Source organism: Varanus komodoensis, unplaced genomic scaffold, assembly GCF_004798865.1.
Source record: "Varanus komodoensis strain SLA01 unplaced genomic scaffold, ASM479886v1 scaffold32, whole genome shotgun sequence".
Lineage (NCBI taxonomy): Eukaryota > Metazoa > Chordata > Lepidosauria > Squamata > Varanidae > Varanus > Varanus komodoensis.
In genome coordinates, this window is record NW_025335798.1 from 18,810,555 (window position 1) to 18,829,872 (window position 19,318).

The following is a 19,318-nucleotide window of genomic DNA, read 5'->3' on the forward strand; positions in this document are numbered from 1 at the left end:
GGATAAAAGCCTACAGAGAAATAGAAGAGACAGCATGGTTTTGATTCACTTAAACACAATCTTATATCAATTAGATAAAATCTGCAGAGAAGAAAGCGGACCTAGCAGTTCCAGTTCCCATAACAAAAGGCATATTTGTATGGATCCTGCCACTGGAACAATGTGCAGCAGTGGCCTGAGGCCAATTAAACTGGTTCAGTGGAGAGCAGGTCAGAGGTGAAACCAAGGAGCCAGCTAAGGTGAATCCAAAGGTTTACAACATCTAATCTTCCTACACAAAAGCAACTGGATATCCCTTGTTTTCCTCCACACAATCACAAACCGAATGCAGTAGTAAAGGTAAAGAATGTTCAATGTATTCCCGTCATGCAAACATAAAACCAAATGTAAAAGTTCTGCAAAAAGTGTTCCTGAAATCTCAGCACCACTTCTGCATACACTCAAGAGCAGGCCTCCCTCCCTCCCTTCTTCAGCAAAATGTGGTGGTTGTGGGCACCACAACCGCATTTTTTCCTGAACAAGATACTATAGTAGACTGGGCAAAGACTGATAAACATTCCCAAGCCCACTATATTTTCTTCCTCAAGAAAAATGCCTCTCATTTTGCTCAAAGAAAAAGAAAAAGACCCATTTGGTCTTGCCCCACATTCTCCACAACTTGCTTGGAATAAAACAAGAGAAACCGAACTGTGTCGCAGACACCAGATATTGATCAAGGGATGGAGGGCATGACCCGCTGCCAGCAGACCTGAGAAAAAATGCAGTGGCCCTCAGCGACAGCAACCATCTCCAATAAAGGTGGTGGGGATGGGGGATTCCCTTTGCGTATGGTTTTGCCAGTTCTCAGCTGAAGGAATTTCATTAATGAGAGGGAGACTCTCTTGCTTTGTCTTGCTTATTCACTCACACAGAATTACTGCTTTGCATTCAATGAAGAGTCAGTCCTCCAGGAGTGGGGAGAAGATGCACTGGATGCAGGATGCTAAGAACAGTGTGCAACAGTGTGCAAACAAAAGAGTGCCAACTGTGTTTCCCCTGTGAGGCACACACCCATTTTCACTGGCTGCCTGGCCCATCCCTTGAGCACTCCAGAGTGGCCAAGCCAGCAGCCCTTCTGCTTCTCTTCATGCCCACTGGAGGCTGCTAGGCAGCTCAGCTTCCTTCCTCTGACCAGAACTCCCTGCCGTTGCGAAGAGCACCAGCAAGCACCCTAGGCGACCCTGCCCGATTCTGTCCCTTGCCTGTGTCTTTCCTGGGGAAGTTTTTCTGTGCTTGTCCAAGCGTGCACAAATGAAGATAGTGCTGTTGGGGCAGGAGAAGCACACTTGGCAGCAATTGCAAATCAGGCGCAAACCATGAAATTGCTAGGCGATGTTCTGCTTCCATGTAAGTTTCAGCCTGGGTGGTGGTGAAAGGGGGAATACAGGAAGGGCTGGGGTTAAGCTGGGCCTCCTGCCTCCAAATGCCAACCATCCCTAACCATGTGGCTCAGGAGGTAGGAAACCAGATTATTGAGTTGTTATCACTCAATACATAGACCAAGTACATAGAAACAGAGAAACAGAGCGAGTCAGTAGGGCCCTCCCAGGCCATCTAGTCTGACCCCCAGCACCAGCTGGCTTCTCTCACATGTCTGCTCACGTCTCTGCTCACGTCTCTCATGTTAACTTAGCCTTTGATCTTTGAGACTGGGAAAAGTTAATGGTAAGCTTCCACATGTCTGTGTGACTTTACTTTCAAAAATGTATTCAGAACTTTTAACTCAGTGATGTGGCTTTTGTAGATCCTTTTTCTGGAGAGCACTGTAACCAAGATGGTTCCACTCTCCTTATCTATAGATCCAGCAAATGAAAGAAAGGATTCCTGACAAAAGGAAGCCTCTTTATGTGATCTCGTATTAAATTACTCACAGTCAACCTGGTGACTTCACAGTGAAGATCAGGAGTGTTGCTGAAGATAAATCCAAACACATGGGTTCGGCTGCAGTCAGAAACGCGTAAATCACAGAAACCACCATTGAGCAAATCTGTGATCTCCACGGGGTGCACTGAAAGGAAGACAAATATATGGCAGTGAGATCTTGAAACATAAGCTCAAAAGCAAATGTGTTGTTGCTGTTTATTTTCTGTATGCTTTACCTGCAGTCGGCTGCCCCTCTGTTCTTTCATTTACCCACAAAGTTGACAATCAATGTACATAGGAATTCTGAGTAACAGAGTTCAGGTTTGAGGAATGGCGAGGAGAGGTGGTGAAAGGTGGCTTTGGTCCTGATTTTCAGGCAGTAATTGCAGCCCTGTCTCCTACCCTATCAAAAAAGAGATGCTCCACAAACCACAGGCACTGCTTTGAACATCACAAGATCATCCCAAATAGCTGTCATCTGAGGCTCATTGGGGATTTATGAAAATGCCCATAACATTTGGGATTCTCAATGTCTGGCACTGGAAGAGATCTCTAAATTGGGGTGTGTTGGGGTGTGGGTGAGCAAGAGGGCTTCTGAGGGCTCTGCTAGGAGCAGGACTGAAGACTCAGGCTGTATTTCTGCTCATGGAATATTATTTCGGAAGGCATCCATTGTAACTTTGTGGGTTCACTTCATAAATAACACAGGCTGTTTTTATAGAAGCAAAATCCACTAGCTATGTGATACTTTTCCCAAGCAATGGCATTCTATTCAACCTACAAACTGCTGGTTCTTCAACCTCATCTGTCAGTACCAGCAGATGAGACTGAAATGAGATTAGAATAAACTAGTAGAGCATAGGCTGCACTAGGTCAATGGCGCATTGATACATTTCCCAGATTTTAGATTTCTGCAGCAATTTGAAAACTGCATAGGACTTGGGCCTAGGAAAGTGGTGGGCAACTTGTGGTCCTCAAATTGTTTTGGCCCACAAATTCTACCAGCTCTAGTCAGCACAGCTAAAGATAAGGGAACCCAGGAGGGCCACAAATTGCCAGCCCTGTGAAGTGTGTAGTTTCCAGATTGCTACGGATGTCTTCAATGAAGTAAAGAATTAAAATATTAACCCAGCACAGAATCAAACAAATTTAGCCCAAGGTAGTATGCTCTGTTGAAACCAAAGGAACGCTAGTTTACAGTGCATTCAGAGCCAAGCTCCATGGAGCTCAGTGAGACTTAGTCCTACATAAATGGGCATAGCTCATGTTGTGGATTTAGCAGAAGTCCTTTGATAGCTCCCATGGCTGCTGAACTTTCCACTGTTTCACAAAAGTCCCCTAATACTGAATCCAAATCAATGGCTGAGCTTGCAGTGCTTGGTGCTCCTGCATTGTTCCCAGGAGGACGGAGGAGCAGGGAAGAGGGGAAGCAGGAAGGACTGGTTGGAACAGGGGAATTTGGGTATGGGTAACATTCCCAAGGGGATTAAGGTCTTATCTGACCTGCCCTTAGTGTCTTGGGCTAAACAGACTCTATTATTTTTGTACTGTGAAAAACCACCACCACAAAGATACACAGCACATCTCAAAACAGGATTTTCTGCTTTGTTAAGACTTCATATTAAGTCAGAGCTTCTTCGTAGCACACTTTCTTTGCCATCCATGTACAAACATGGTAATGTTAACAGAGCCACACTCATTTGGAGGCAAAGTCCCACACGCTCTACAGTGCCTGTTCCACTTTTAGGACTGCAACCAAATTCAGTTAGGGTACAATCTGGTGCTTATTTAGGCAGGAGTAAGTCCCACAGTCCTGGCTGGGGAATGGTGGGAGTTGTAGGATTTCTTTTTCTGCCTAAACATGCGTAAGTGTATACATGCCTTGCATTGCTTCTCCAGATTTGCTCAGAAGTCCTACTAGGTTCTGTGGGACTTACTCCTCAGTTATTGTGCAAAACATTTCAGCTTTAATTTGATACACTCAGTATCAAATGCTGATTGGTTCGAGTGCTCCTCTGGGCTCCTACTGAGCATTGACTATAACTTGCAACTGATCTTTAAAGAATAAGAATTCCTCAAATGAGACAGATAAATCCAAGAAACAAAATGAATGTGCTCTACCACTGCAAAACATTCATTTTGTTTCCTTATTTGCTATTATTGTTTCTAAAAGCTATCAGAGGTATTAACAGCATCATTAAACCCCAATATTGTATTTACAAAGACTCAGTTTCCTACTGATCAGCATTCATCAGCTAGTTCAGTAGTCGTGTAATACACAACACTATTAAGAAGGCAGGATGAGCAGTTTTGATAAATGATAGGTAGTGCATAGAAATAAAAGCTTCATTATGTTTTTCATGAGGTTTTAATAGCATTGCCCACTGTTCCCAACAGATTTTTCAAGACTTTTAGAATTTAAAACTCACAGCCAGCAACAGTCTTTCAATCCCACCAAATTATTTCTGTTCATGATTAGGATGACTGATCCATGACCAAGAAATGCCAGTCCTTATTCTCTAACACAGCCTTCCCCAAATTGTTTTCCTTCAGATGCTTTGCACTACAGGTTCCATCAGCTGCAGCCAGCATGACCAATGGTCAGGAATGGGGAGAACTGTGGTCTAAAACTACAGAAGATACTACGTTGAGGGAAAGGTAATCTAATAGATGTGGCAAAATCTAGCAACCCACTTCCTCATAGAGTAGTTCTCAAAACAGGTTGGTTTGAAAAGTCTCATGAGTGGTGTTTCATTGCTGGAAGAAAATACTCCCAGCAGCCAGCAATGAAAGGGAGAGCTGATTTTCATTTATTTCTCTCTATGTCCCTCTACGTGCACACAAACACACACACAATATGAATCTATTGCTACAACAATAGTTAAGTTACATCTCTTTCAGCTTATATGAAATCAATATAAAGACATATGAACGAACAAGAGACTATCAGGTGTTGTGCTGCCTGTGGCGTATCTCAGATATATTATTTAACATTTCAAATGTTGGAATGTCAGTATCAGAGGAACAAAACTTTTCTGCCTGCATTGTGGCGCATATGGAAGGAATGCGACAATGCTCAGTACAAATACAGAAGCGTGCCACAACAAGCAGTTCCAACTTAAATTGGAACCTGGTACATTTTTGCACTCTCTGGTCAAAACCAACCAGCATAGTCAACGCAGTATCTGCTGAATGCTAAAATGCAGCCTTTACTCCATTTGTTCTGGTGGCTTCTTCCCAAAGCAGAAAACATGTTCCAGCGGGATGTGACCTTGCTACATTTTGGAATCTATAAATGTCTTTCTAATAAATTAGTGGAGCATTTTCAGCATGTGTGTGCACTGTGGAATGGAGTTGCAATAAAGCCTTTCCATATACTGTCGACAGTGGACAATTTTAAAGAGTACTAGGAATTGCTTCTGCAGCCTGCTGAGACTGGTTGGGGTCAAGAAGGTGGGAGTGATGCTTGTTTGTATAACGAAGCCTCATGCCAGTTGGGTCCCTCTGAAACTGGTGCTTCTCAGTTTCAGCAGCCTCAGGGATGTTACCCTTAATAATGGCCTTAGCCTAATCTTCCAAGGAATAACACAATTTCTCAAGTGAGATACTGCAGTATGTGAGGTACACTTGAATACACCGAAACTCTACTCTCTGCACTCATTTCCAACAAGTATAGAAATATCCCTAAAGTACCAGTAAGTTGAAATGATCATTATTAATTTTTTGGAAAGTAGAGATAGCTCAATTGACCCTAGGTCAATTTGGAATGATGACCTAATAAGAATAACTTGTATTTAAATTGATTGCAAAAGTATTTTGAAATTTGGATTCAATTGCATTAAGGTGGGTATAAGAATTTTGTTTCTGTTTGCAAATCATGGATACATTTCCCATTGGCAGTTCTGTATTAAATGCAAGCAGGAATGTTTTTTCCCAAGAAATGTTTGAAAACTCTTGAATTGCAATCATGTGTAAAAATAATGTTTTAAATATATCCACATTGAGATTATTTTTTCTTTAAAAATACACATTTTCATACTTCAGTTAATGGGGGGAGAGTGCACACATTAGAAAAATAAGTGCAGAAGTATTACTTTCTTCATTTGTAATGGAAAATCCTCTGCAAACTGGTGTAAAATGAAAACACGAACAAGCCAAAAATGTTGCAGTGCTTTTGTGAGAAAATCACTGGTTTGCACATCCTTAGACTTCCTCCCAGTGATGGGGCATGAGGAAACAAATGCTCATGAGTCTCCAGCTCTTCTCCCATGGACCTCTGAGCCCTGCAAAGCGTCCCTTTTCTCCAAACCGACCTGGTTGGGGCAACAGTGCAAAGGCCTTGAAAGAGGCATGCCCATCTCTTCCTGGCGTGCAGAATGCTGAAACAGCAACATCCCAGGTGCAAGGGAAATGTGGCTTTTCAGTGCATATCAATATTTCATAGGGACAACTGCGGTCCAGGGCTGTGTTCCTATCCAAAATTATCTGGGAGTATTGTCCACTGAACTCAGTGAGACTTACATCAGAGTAGTTATGTGCAGGACTGCACTGCCTGAAATCTAGTTTCAAAATAGAAATGTCAGAATGAAAACAAGAATAAGAGAGGGAGAGGGAGAGGGAGAGGGAGAGGGAGAGGGAGAGGGAGAGGGAGAGAGAGAGAGAGAGAGAGAGAATGAATCTGGACAAGAAGGCAACCTTGTACTATCCAGATCTTTTAAGACTCCAATTTGCACTATCCCCTACTATTAGCCATGCCTCTTTGAGCTGATCAGGACTGCAGTCCAGGCATCTGGATAGCACCAGGTTGCCAACATCTACTATATAGTACAGCAGAGCCCTCTTCCATGTCCTTCCTCCGACACACTCACTGACACTGGCACAGGGCTATCACAGGAAATGCAAGACCTGCAGGTGCTTCCCACAGACCTGTGGCTCACCAGTGTTACTCTTGGTAAAGGAAAATGCATGGCATGGCTAGAGGAGTGTTATGCCTGCCATGGATTTGATGCGGCCCTTCCTCTTCACATTGCGCTTTTCCTCGTAAGAGCTTGAAGAAGTTCATAACACAGCACAGCAAATCCTTGCCGCTAACTCTGGATGGTAGGCCAGCATCTCATAAATTATACTGCAGAGGGCTTGGTGCCTCCGTTCCCATTCCCAGCTGTATCAGCCACTATCACCTGCCAAGGGTAGGGAGGGCAGTTGATACTGCCTGGCAAAGGCAGCTGATTGGTGCTCCCTTAGTGACCCCGCGAGCACCTGCAACCAGATATACTTCACCACTGCTCCTTCCTAGCAGCCTTTTGAAGTTCTGGACTCTGACTTCTAATCCCATAGTTCTGGCTGCAGCAGAGACTGAATGTCCTCTTCCTCCAGAGTCTAGGGGGCCCTTTTGGCTGTGTGTGGACCCTGTATTTTGCCAGGTATGGCGCGCGCGCGCGCGCGCGCGCGCGCTCTCTCTCTCTCTCTCTCTCTCTCTCTCTCTCTCTCTCTCTGCTGTTGAGAGCTGAGGACTCCTCTCTAGCCCCCTTCACCCAAAGCTTTGCTTATGAATCGGTGGGGACGGGCACTGTGAAAATGGGCACGCCTGTGTTCCTCCCTCCGAGATCCCAACTGGGCCACTCTTTGACTGTGATGATGGACTATCAGGCCCACCTCCTCAGGATTCTGGAGTTCTCCATCTGATAGACTCCTCATCTCTAAATCTGCCCCCCTCAGGATGCTGTTGCTGTTCTTCATTCCCATGGGCAGGTTGACCAGGCCCTGTGGCTGCCCTTGAACTAATCTCTTCCCTGGCAGGCACAGGCAGGTACTCGGGGCCTTGGACTGCAGCTGGAACCATGTTCATTTCAACAACCCTATCGTTATCAGGGTCCAAGCCGTCAGCCCTGCCAGGATCAGCCAGCTCCCCTTCATACAGCAGATTCTCAGAGTTCGAGCTGTCAGCCCTGCCGAAACGGTCAGCATTTGTGCGTGCCTGGGAAGCTTGCCAGAAGGTGCATGCACGACACTGTCTCTTCCCTCCCTCCCTCTTAGACTCAGAAAGGCCAGTTAAGGGTCTTTTACAAACCAACTTGGTTTGGGGGTTTGGTTTCTAGGCTGAGCAGTCAAATCTCTTTCTGTTCTGCAGCTGATGAAGGAAAAAAAATGTCCTCTGTAGTTGAGTTCATAAGCATGCATTCTTCCCAGTCCCTTTCCCAGCTTGCTACCTGCTAACACTGATTCAACTCCTTCACTGTGTTCTTCTGCCTTTAGTGCCACTGTGGTTGCCAAGTTGGTATCATGCAGTTTGTTATTTCTAAATGCCAAAGAAATGTTCCGTGGTGCACAAATCAGAGGTTACACCTGCAAATTCATCATGATAATATGCTGTCTTAGCAAGCCATTGAAACCTTGAGAAACAACTTTCCATTTGGTAAATTGATCCCATTTAGTGTGTCTAACTGGCGCTTTGCTCTCTATTTATGTTTTTTGTTGCCCATAATAAACCTAACTCATTACAGGCACTGCATCAAAATCCTTGAACTAAAATTCCAGCAGGGTTGTCTTATTTTTTTATCCTTCCAGCTTGGACTACATTCTCCTCATCTGTACAATATTCTCCCATTAAGCAAACCGAATGCTGGAGTCTTCAGTTCTGGACTTAGCTGCTCTTCTCAGTAGCTCTTCTTTCTTGTGTTGTCTTAAATGGCTTTGCTCCAAGAAACATCAGGTCCTTCCTGCTGTTGCTGCTGCTGCTTTACCACTTTTACAGCCATAGTTTTCGAGGAAAGACAGCAGAGGAACTACTGAGAATGGGGCATGGATGCAAGACTAAGACACACAGCACCACAACGCCCTCCTCCAAGTTCTTTCGGTGCATGGGAGTAAGTCATCTGAACCCCCTACTTGCCTTGCTCTGGGTAGGCAGTGCCAGAGCTACAGACACAATGGTTATTGTTGCTCTGGCATGGAGAGCTGAACCAGAGCACTCTGCTGCACACCATGTTAGCTCAAGGGCCTTGATAACTCATTTACCCACACAGGTAATGAGGCTATTAAACAGAACACTCTATAGCTCCCTGGCTAGGGTCAAGAGCCAGTCTGTCCCCCACCAGCCTCCCTCCTGCCTTTCCAACCGATCTAGACAAGAGGTTTATAACTGTAGTATTTCAATATGTTAAAGTGGGCCAGTCAGGCCTGGTATAGTGATGCAAATAGGCCATTGTATAGGTTGTTGACATGAAACATACCTCAACAGCCAGCTAATTTGAGAATGAGTTCTGCTAATGATAGGAGTTCATTCCAATCCATATGCTCTTCCTCCCTTGATCACCAAATGGAATAAGCTTCACCTTCAGGGAAGTTTCCGCTGCTTGTGGGCAAGGTAGTTGAAATACTGGGCATTACTTGATTGGCAAGCTCTCTTGACTTGTCATTGAATGTGAGAATTATTAACTTCTCTCCCTCCCTCTAAGGACCCCCAGTTTCACAGTATCTCCCCCATGTGTCTTTTCACAAGTTCCATGGCTTATCTCAAAGCACTCTTGACTTGGCATTTCAGCTAAGAATCCTGACCAGTTCAGATTCTAAGTATCCACCTTGGGATCCTGTATTTTGGGAGATGCAAGCCCAAAATGGAACCTGGCAACAGGCCAAGGTAAGAGAGGGAGGGAATTTCTGGAGGCTGGGTTTTATTTTAAATGCACAGTTCACAGTTAATTCACCATTCATGTTCAAAACACAATGTGATGCTTTAATGAAAAACATCCACATAGATTACTACTAACCAGTAAAAAACTTTAGGAGAATTGCAATGCTCAAATGCAGTAATGCCTAGTTCCCATTACTTCAAATTACCAAAACACAGGCTTGTTTATATACATGCGACAAATGGCTTTCTGTGAGTAATTTAAAACACAAACAAGCTCATTGTTTATAAACTAATATTTATTATTAATGTGTTGGTTGTTTTGAAATTATTTGGGTTTGTAGCTTTTTTATTTTAAGGGGACAATTTTGAAGGCAATGGGTGGAGGAAGACTTTTATTTTACGAGTTAAATCCATTCATTCTGAAACACCTTTTCATGGTTGCATATAGCATTTAAATATAATACCTTTGTGCTCAAAACCAGAGCTTGCTTTTCTATAAATCGATATGTTAGTTAATCCTAGACACTTAAAAAACCACTTTTCCAATTGCTTGTTTTATGGAATTGTTTTCACTGCTTTGCATTAAAACAAATAAACTAATCACCAAAAGGACTAATCTCTCTTATTTGATTTTCAGAGGTACAATATAGATCACCAGCCTTGCAAACTCTGAGGTCCGTCATGATAAAAATTGGATATCCTTTCTAAATTTAGTTTCTATTGACTTTTGTATCTATCAGGCTAATAGACTTGCTGCAATCCAGCCAGGTTTGTGCTTTGGATGAAAAGTAATGGAAACCAAAACAATAGAACTAGGACGCTATTGATGTTTTCCTTTGTTTTTCAAATGTTCACATACATTTCACCTGCACTTGAAAAATGTAAGCTAGAATTGTGGTAAGCAGAGCCCTCCCATTCCCATCTTGTTAATATTTGCTGATTTTTAAAAATGTAAAATATGCATTTTAAACCTAGAGACATGTTTCACATTGTTAGACCTTGTTATTCATTCCCTTCAGAGGATCACAAAACATACATGAGATAACAGACTTACATCAGCTTTTCAGTTCTGTTCTGCTGTTTAAACAAATTTGAAGCTATGTACTGGGCATAATCGTTACATGGACTGAAATTAAATGTAATTCTGTTTGCATAAGGTGACTGTCTGGAACACAGTCTGTTCCCCTAACCCTCTCCCATTTTAAACAAACATTTTTCTATCAACACTGCAGTTCTATTAGATAACCACAGAAGGAAGCCTCCCTCAAAGAGGGGGTGCCATTGACTTTACTTGGTTTTACTTGCAAGGACTGTCACCGTTCGGACACAAGCAGTGCTAGTGTTGAAACCAATTCAATAGATGCCATAACATTTGCATGGTCATAGAGTGGCTTCCCTTCCCTTCCCTTCCCTTCCCTTCCCTTCCCTTCCCTTCCCTTCCCTTCCCATGCTGGTTACTGGCAGTGGAAGTGTGAGATGCCAAGTCAGCACTAAGCCATTTCACGGTTGCTGACCACATGACCACCCTGGGTAGGAACTGTGTGTCAGCTTGTTGCTGACCTTGGTATTTCCATCTGCACCTCCCAATGTGTGAAGATAAGAGCAGAAAGATAAGGGAGGAATTTCCCTTTCCAACCTCTTTGTGTGGATGCTAGCAGCTTTGCCCAGCAGATGAGTTACCCGCTGCCACTGCTTCAAGACATGGATACAGGAGCATAACATAAGAGAAAGATCTGGGCCCATAAACAATACCCCTTCCATTTATTACTGGGGTCTTTGTAGTAAACACACCTGTGTTTGTTGTGAAACCCACTGATATTTGGTGCTTTCAAGATTAAAAAAAACAACAACAGCTGGCAGCATGGTTTGGGGCTTTTTTTGCTCAATTGCTTATTTTTTGTTTTTGTTCCTTTCCACTGAGGAAATAGTACTCAAGGCAGATTACGTAAAGTTACTGTGAGAATATTTATTTATGTATTACAACGATAGCCTGCCTGTTTTCCTGCAAAAGACTCAGGCAGTTTACTTCCTCTTCCTCCTTCCTCTTTTATCCTTACAACAGCTCTTGGGGCTTGGTTAGACAGAGAGTCTATGGCTGGCCCAAAGTCATCCAATGAGCTTCATGCCCAAATGGGGACTAGAACCCGGGTCTCCCAGGTCCCAGTCCAGCACTCTCACCTCCACACCACCCTGGACCTGTATGTAGAATAATCTGTATGTGAGAACTTCACATTTTAAGAAGGTGAGATGGCACATGGCTCCTACAATTCAACAGAGAACTAACAATGAGCCTGTTGATTTGAGTAAAGGTCTCTTTGCTTTGCTTCCTGTTTACAGAGCAAAGTATGTATAGTGCATTATGTCTTCCCTGAACCATTGGCCATAATAGAAAGACTGGCTGCTTACATCATTGCCTAACTTGAGTGCCAGCAAGAATAGAACCAAAACTGGGCCACCGAGAAACAAGGATTGTGGGCATGCTCAGGTGAAGCCCAGATACGCAACAGTACAAAATAATTTTTAAAAGGTTGCCTCAAGTGGGGACAAAAACAAATGAAAAAGAAGGAAATAGACTGAACATGCTCAGTGGCCTCCAAAGGTCTTTGAATTCAGCACAAGGTTAACAAAGTGGTTTTAAGTCATGCCTATGTTCCATATATTTCAGTGGGGCACATTCCCCTTGAAAGCATGAGTCCACATATAATCAGCACTGGATGCTTGCTTTTAAGAATCTGTCTAGTTATGACTGATATGTCTTCCACCATGGGGTAGAATTATCGCTTTTACGAAACAGCCCAACTTGTATTTGCCGCCTAGATACCAAGCATCTAGACATCCTCATTTAGTCTTTGAAGCGGCAAATCTGCATTTGGCCCTTTCCCCAAAGCAAATTGTACGGCTTTTATATGTTTGGGTTTTTTAATGCCCTCCCAATCAAGAGGATATAAATCAATCATTGTTTAGATTTCCACTATAATCTGTTACGTACAGCTTTGCTACTCCTGCAGCGCCAGTTGAGTCCTATGGAATTATTTAATGTTGATCTTGTTTTAAATTAATGTGCTCTAATCTCAGCTACAATTTAAGAAGAGAACAGAGCACAGTCCAAGATTGAAAGGATAAAATAGAAAGTAGTTGACAATCATTTTTGAAGCACAATGTCACTCCTACAAACTCAGGGTATCGAGTTTGGCTCAAGTTCAAAGATATGAACTTTGAGTCCAGCTAAAGTGAGAAAAAAATAGTAATGTAGAAATAATAAATGGATAAAATATTTGCATGCCAAACTGGGGAGGCTTTCCTCAATGAATGCAGATATGAAAACTAAACAACCTGAAATAACAGTTTTGAATTTGCTTCTTTTTCTTACAGTGACAGGCATAGTAACTTTGATTTCTTTAGCCTCTTTTCCTGGACATTCCACTCTGGAACAGAATCTAACACCCAGAAAGCTCTTAAAGTGTCATGACCATAGGAAACCAATTTCTCCTTATTATTCCTCATTACCTTTTATTTTGTACTAGCTCTCTAGGGTATTCCAGGAGCTCTGTATAACATCTCTCTACGTGTGTGCTTGTTGGTTATGATTTTCTTTTAACAACCACCATGGTCAGCAGACACAAACTGCAAGCCAGCCTGATTTGCTAACCATGGTAATTGAATTCTCCTTTTAATTACAGGCAGTAATGACATTTTAAGTACCTTATACAGGTGTTGGGAGATTTTATTTATTTATTTATTTATCTAATGAGACTAGAAAGTGGCATCAAGAAGGTACAATTTTCCTGGAAAATTGCCAAACTTCAGAGGTGCCTTTTTGCTATAAATGCTCATTTTTGTTTGAGGGTAATTGTAAATATGACCACTGGGATACTCTTGCACTGAAATAAAGCACTTTATGAGGAGCTGAGAGGTGGCATAAACCACACTTTAGTTCTAGGGAGTTCAGTTACATTTAAGTGTCTATGTCACACACCTTGTATCATCTCCCATATACATGAGTACCGTCCTTTAGTACTTAAATGGAAGCATGTTGCATATTCTATATTATCCTGGTATATCATTAAGCTAATTACTGCTATAATCATGCCTGAGGAATGTTGCCAGACCACTCATTTCAGTGTAGGTTTTTTTTCCCATTGATGTTATATAAATGAAACATAAACGGTATATAGCTTCAAATGTTCCTGTGTTTAGCATTTGTTTTTCGTTTGGTTCAGGCTAAATCATTTTGCCTTCTCTCATTAAATTGTCAGAGAAAAGAGACTAATACAACCCTTACATCCTTCTTTTACTTTCTGGACAGAGAAATGTTAAATGGCACTCCCACCTCCTCCCCAGCCGCCATTCCTCCTAGAGCAAACCATTTTCTTGAAAGTCTGCTTTTATGCTGCTTTCCCCATATAATTTATAGGAGAAATTATAGCTGAAAAGTACCTTAGAACAAGGACCCCCTTTGCTTTCATTATTGTACATCCACACCTTGAAGAGGGGGATACTTTGCACAAAATGTTTGTGTCTAAACAGCATCGGAGAACAGTCCTCTTCCAGCACCGCCACCAGCTTGCTTTTGTTGCCCCACACCTGTCAAACCAACGGGAGAGTCTGCCTGTTCCAGAACCCCTCTCTGCTCCTCATCTGCAGTTCCTCGCTTGTCGAAGGCTTGCTTTATTCACTATAGTATGACATGCAGCTAATTAGGCAAAACTGACACACAGGTCAGGGAAATTGTATTGTCCTCTGCACTTTTTAGTTGCACGTTTGTGGTATTACTGAACAGAATGTGTCCTTGCATTTTCCAGTGGATTAAGATGGGACAGGGTGAATGCTAGCAAGAGAATGCTAATGGACTTCAGTCAATGAGACTCACTTATTCTAGTTTTTTTAATGCATGTACTGTAAACACAGCATGCTTGTTAGTGGGTGCTATTCTGGTGGACATAGTTGCATCTAATTTGCAACTGGTTTTTAAAGACCTCCCACCCCCCACAGCCTATGAACATTATGGGCTCTTCTGCATGTGGCCAGTTTCTTTGTCTGGCTTTGCACTCAGCAACAGAGTTCTGCAGAAGAAAAAAGAAACTAATTCAAAAAAGTTATTCAGCTCACACCTGAGCCTCTGTAACCTCTTGTGAAAGCAAAGCAATAGAACTGACTTTTTATAGAACTGTGCACCCTCATTAGCAAGCTATCATAGAAGAATTGCATTGCACTGTGGCCAGCTTATGGTTCTAGAATCCAATTGTCCTCTGTTCCAACAATTCCCTGCACATGTTCAAAGTACAGGTTAAAAGCAGAGATGGACAGAACTGTCATTTTTGCTTTCTCATTTTTATAATCTTAAATTTATTTTGTCCCATTCCACATCATTTTAAGACTTTTCTTTTTAAAGATTTGCAGGAAGACGCATATGTATATCATGTGCATTTCTCTTAACATACACAGTTTTGTACACAATTTTGCCTAATTGCATTCTTTATTGCAAGAAATATTAGCAAAGATAATGCATTTATAATGTTTGTTTTTACAAATATGCAGTTTTGATTGAATTCTTCCCTGATATACGTACTTTTACATGCTCATTTTAACTCAAGATCTGCCTTGCAAAATTCAGAGAAATGCCAGTTTAAAAGATAACTGCATTTCAGTTCCAGCAGTGATAGGACATTGTAAAGTTAGATAGGCTTGCATTAAAATATTATCTGAAGACTTGTAAGTAAGCATGAGGACATCTGCCAGCTGTGTGGAATATGCGTTCATTTAATTGGCTGATTGATGGATTTAATTATTAGTTAGTTATTTGTAAGCCGCCCCCGAGGCTTCGGCAAAGGGGGCGGCCTAGAAATTCTCTAAATAAAAAATAAATACATAAATTGATCCAGCTAATTTTTTCCCCATTCCTTCCCCATTGCATGGACTACCATTGCCTTCTTACAGTCTGCTGGCAGTACATGTTGTAAGCACAAAGGGAGTTTGACACCTCATGCAGGCGTCATGTAAACAGCTCTCCTTCCCCTTGTGAGAAAGTGCTCCATGCATGGCCACTGTAAGGCCAGCAGGGATGTGGCCCCCTTCCCTGTGCTGGCCCGGGTCTCCCTGGAGCCCTCTGGACATGAGCTTCCTCTTCACTACTGCCACCAGCTGGATCACCTGGCTCCCACTCTGGTCCAGACAACAGCCGTGGAAGGAAGAACAAGCAGCAGGTGCCACTGCCCCTTGGCTCCTTGGCTCTCTGCAAGTGGTAGCCATGATGAGGGAGGAGGGGAGACACAAGAGCACCTGGTGGCAGTGGCAAAGGCAAGTAGACTCACTGTGGGAGTGGCCATGGGGGCATCTTGTTCCAGGGCCCCCCAAAACCTCAAGATGGCGCTGATGAGCAGCAGGGGCAAGCCTGTTGGCTGCCTCACTTCCTCACATGCCTTGGCAGGCAGGCCAGCTCTGCCATGCGGTGGGGTGGAACGATCTGCTTCAGGCATTCTGGTCCGAGGATTCCTCTCAACCGGCCACTTTTATCATTTTGCAGCTTGTAGTTTATTTTGATTCACACATCCACAGGGACAGGGACAAGGGGGCAACCATGGGGAACTGAGTGAGAAATAGTATTCATGTTGTTCTAGAGTATACAGCTGCCTCTCTCTTCCCCTTTCCTTACAGGGATGTGATGGCAGCGGTATGTGAGGCGGTAACAAGAGGGCAAAGCAGTTGGTACAAGCATCTGTCGGACTGGGAGAGGAAGCAAATGGTGTGTGTGTGTGGTGGCGGGCTGCGGGGAGAGGCACTTCCACTGTGTGTGCGATAAGGTGAAAGAGCTTGTCTGTTGCCAAAGGAAGAAGTTCACTTGCTACAGCAGGCAGAGGAGGAAGGTGGGTACAGGTCAGCAGCACAGCATCCTCTCTCACTGTCTCAGTCCTTGTAAAGCTACAGGCAGACAAGAGTTCTCAGCTGATACCAGGCAACCAGAGTTATTCCTGAAGGGAACAACCACATAATTTCCTCCCTGGAAATAACTTCCAAACAAATTCCATGTTCCAATTCCAGAGCATCCTTACCATGGGAAATTAATTCACTATTTGAACACATCTTTTTTAAAGGATCATTAGTCCTGCTACCCTACATTAACTGCTATATAATCATGGTTATATTTTATGCACCATTAATCATTAGTCCATGGTAAGGTGCAGAAAGATCTTCCTATATTGCCAACACCTTGATCCTGCTCTTCATTTGAAATGGAGTCTTATTTTTCCCCAAGATTTATCTCCAAGTATGCATCATAAGTTAAACATCTATCTTTATTATTGTATTTGGTATCTTTATATGCTGCCATTTAGAGCAAAAACCTGCCAAGATGGGTCACATAGCCTGGTGTTTTTCCAGCTGTGAACAGCAGCTGTTCCCAGCCCACCCACTCGCATCCAGGAGGAAGGCAGAACGAAAGAAACTGGCAGGGAGGGTGTGTGTGTGTGTGCAGGGGGGAAGGGTCAAGTTAAATGGGAAAGGAGAAAGGGCAAGAAATGATGGACAAAGAGTTAGACTACTCTGAGCGGCCTTGAGGAAAGGGAAGGAAAAAAATAAAATGAGAAATTCTGCTCTTAGAGCTTCTGGATCAGCAAAATTTGTCTGAAATAGGAGTGTGGCTCATGACAGCTCCAGAGCAGATGTCTGCTATGAACTTGAGAAAAGGTGAATTAGAGAATGCCCAGCTACAAGGAATTGCTGTGGCAAAGCATGCAGTAATTTCCATTGAGGATTAGGTAGCAATGCAAAATTATATCAGGAGTTGCCACCCCTGTTTGCCACTATTGTGAGTTTGGATCTTCCCTGCATTTCTGTTGTGTAACTAATTGGCAGCAATGAGTCTAAGCTTTTCTGGGGGGGTTCTGAGAAAGTTTGAGAACCCCTGGCATAAGCCACTAGACTTACGAACAACTAGCTGAAAATATGATATGCATGTCTGTGTCACAGGCTACGTTTCCTTCTCCACACTTCCAGAACAGCAACTGTTCTTTGGCAAAGGCTCTTTATTCTCCAGTGCACTTCCAGTGTGAGCAACCAACAAAGAAGGCGTCTCTGAGTATGCAGTCTAGCAACCTAGCACTGAATCCAGTCTAGCAACTACTTCTGAGGATTCTCCTTTTGAGCATTCTCCTTCCCTCTCCCTCTGGAATGGCCCTTTGGGGATGGGCAAATCTCTTCTCTGTCTGTCACCGCTCTAGTTCATTGGCCCGTCTCTTCTGACATTGTGCCATGGGGTCAGGAATTGCACCAGGGTCAGCTGCTTGCAGGAGTTCTCCCATGCCTCCTCCCTGCAGATGCAAATCCTGACCATTCTCAGCATCTGCCTGAACACCTGGGGAGGGTGCCCTTGAGAGAAGCCCCTCTGCTTCTTCCATGTCAGTGAGAATGCTGGTTCCCAGGGCCCCTCCTCATCTGATGAGTCTCCTGATGAGTCTCCTGACCTTGGAATACACACCAAGAGTTATAGCCTCTTTCATTCCCAACAGACTTCTCAGATATAAGCCAATAGCACTTGCTTCTGGGGAATTCTTCATGGGAGAGAGGGAGGCATTGGCTTTTGGGTGGAAATAAATAGGGAGAGGTGAAGGTCACCAAAACCATGGACTTTTTACCTCTCACAGTATCTGTTTCTCCTTCTCTGTGATTTTTGTGGAAGTATAGCAGGAGGAGCTGTGAATAATAATTATTATTATTATAATTAATATTATTATTAAAATATCCACTACTTTGCACCATCAAAAATTCACATAGCTTAATAGATACAAGAGAAAATAAAGGAGAAAGAAACTTAAGGCGTGATAACCCATATGCACGTCACTTTTCCAAGCCCTCCTCCTTCTCCTGCATTTGCATGTGACAGAAGAGCATATTTTCAATGCAGTGGATACTGCACTCTATTTATTAGCATGCACCCAACAAATGCATTCTTCATAAATGGTGTGACAGCACTCCCTGATATACAGAAGGAGCTCTAATATAGATCAGCCCCAGGAAATATTCCTTTTGGTAAACCTGGAGTTTTAGGGAAATTGGTCCTAATCAAAACTAGTTATAAACCCAAAATAGTTTGGTAGACTTCCCCATCCAACTCCACCTTATATGGCTTGATCTTCTGTTTGTTCTCCCTCCTCTATTCCAAAGTGACCTCCAAGCCCTTTTTTCCACAGTTTCTTTGGGACTAATAAATGAAAAAGAAAGGTAGAACTGCATGGCAGCTGCATATGGATGGCAGCTCATACCTGATGACTCTCCCAGTGATTTAAGGCAGATGCTATATTGTCTTCTATAGCACAATATAGAACATTAAGGCAGTCTAAAGACATGAGGTGGAGCAGAATTCCCACCTTTGACACCAGCCCTTCTGCAAAAGGCTAAATCCACTATGGTGCTTGGCCTTCCAGGTCCATAAAGCCAGGATTTGTAAGGACTGCACTAACTTCTTTGCAATAACACATAGTGCAGCTATGTGTTGTAGGGCTTTTTTGCTCTAGTGAAAGCACATGCAGCTCCAATTTGAATCAGGACCATGCTGCTCTAGCAGTGGGGTTGAAATCTCTCCCCCCCCCCCAAAAAAAAAATCCACAAAGACCCTTGAAAGAGGTTTTAAAAAATCAATTGACTCCAATGGAGACTTTACTTTTAACTTCCCTGTGGAAAGTGGAATTTCAGAGCAAAACTGGAGACATGGAGGATTTAACCCCTTCCTACCTTTATTGGAGTCACATGCCCCAAACTACATTGGGGCTATGTGCACTTACACTGATG

At 43.1% G+C, this 19,318-nt stretch overlaps 1 protein-coding gene across 1 annotated transcript in view; it reads right to left on the reverse strand.

Annotated features, from left to right (window-relative positions):
- LOC123027555 (von Willebrand factor D and EGF domain-containing protein-like) overlaps positions 1–19,318 on the reverse strand; it is a 160,204-nt gene that overhangs the window by 118,731 nt on the left and 22,155 nt on the right. Inside the window, exon 6 of the mRNA XM_044438489.1 lies at positions 1,911–2,047. Coding sequence (XP_044294424.1) covers positions 1,911–2,047 — 137 coding nt within the window. The remainder of the gene's footprint in view (positions 1–1,910; positions 2,048–19,318) is intronic.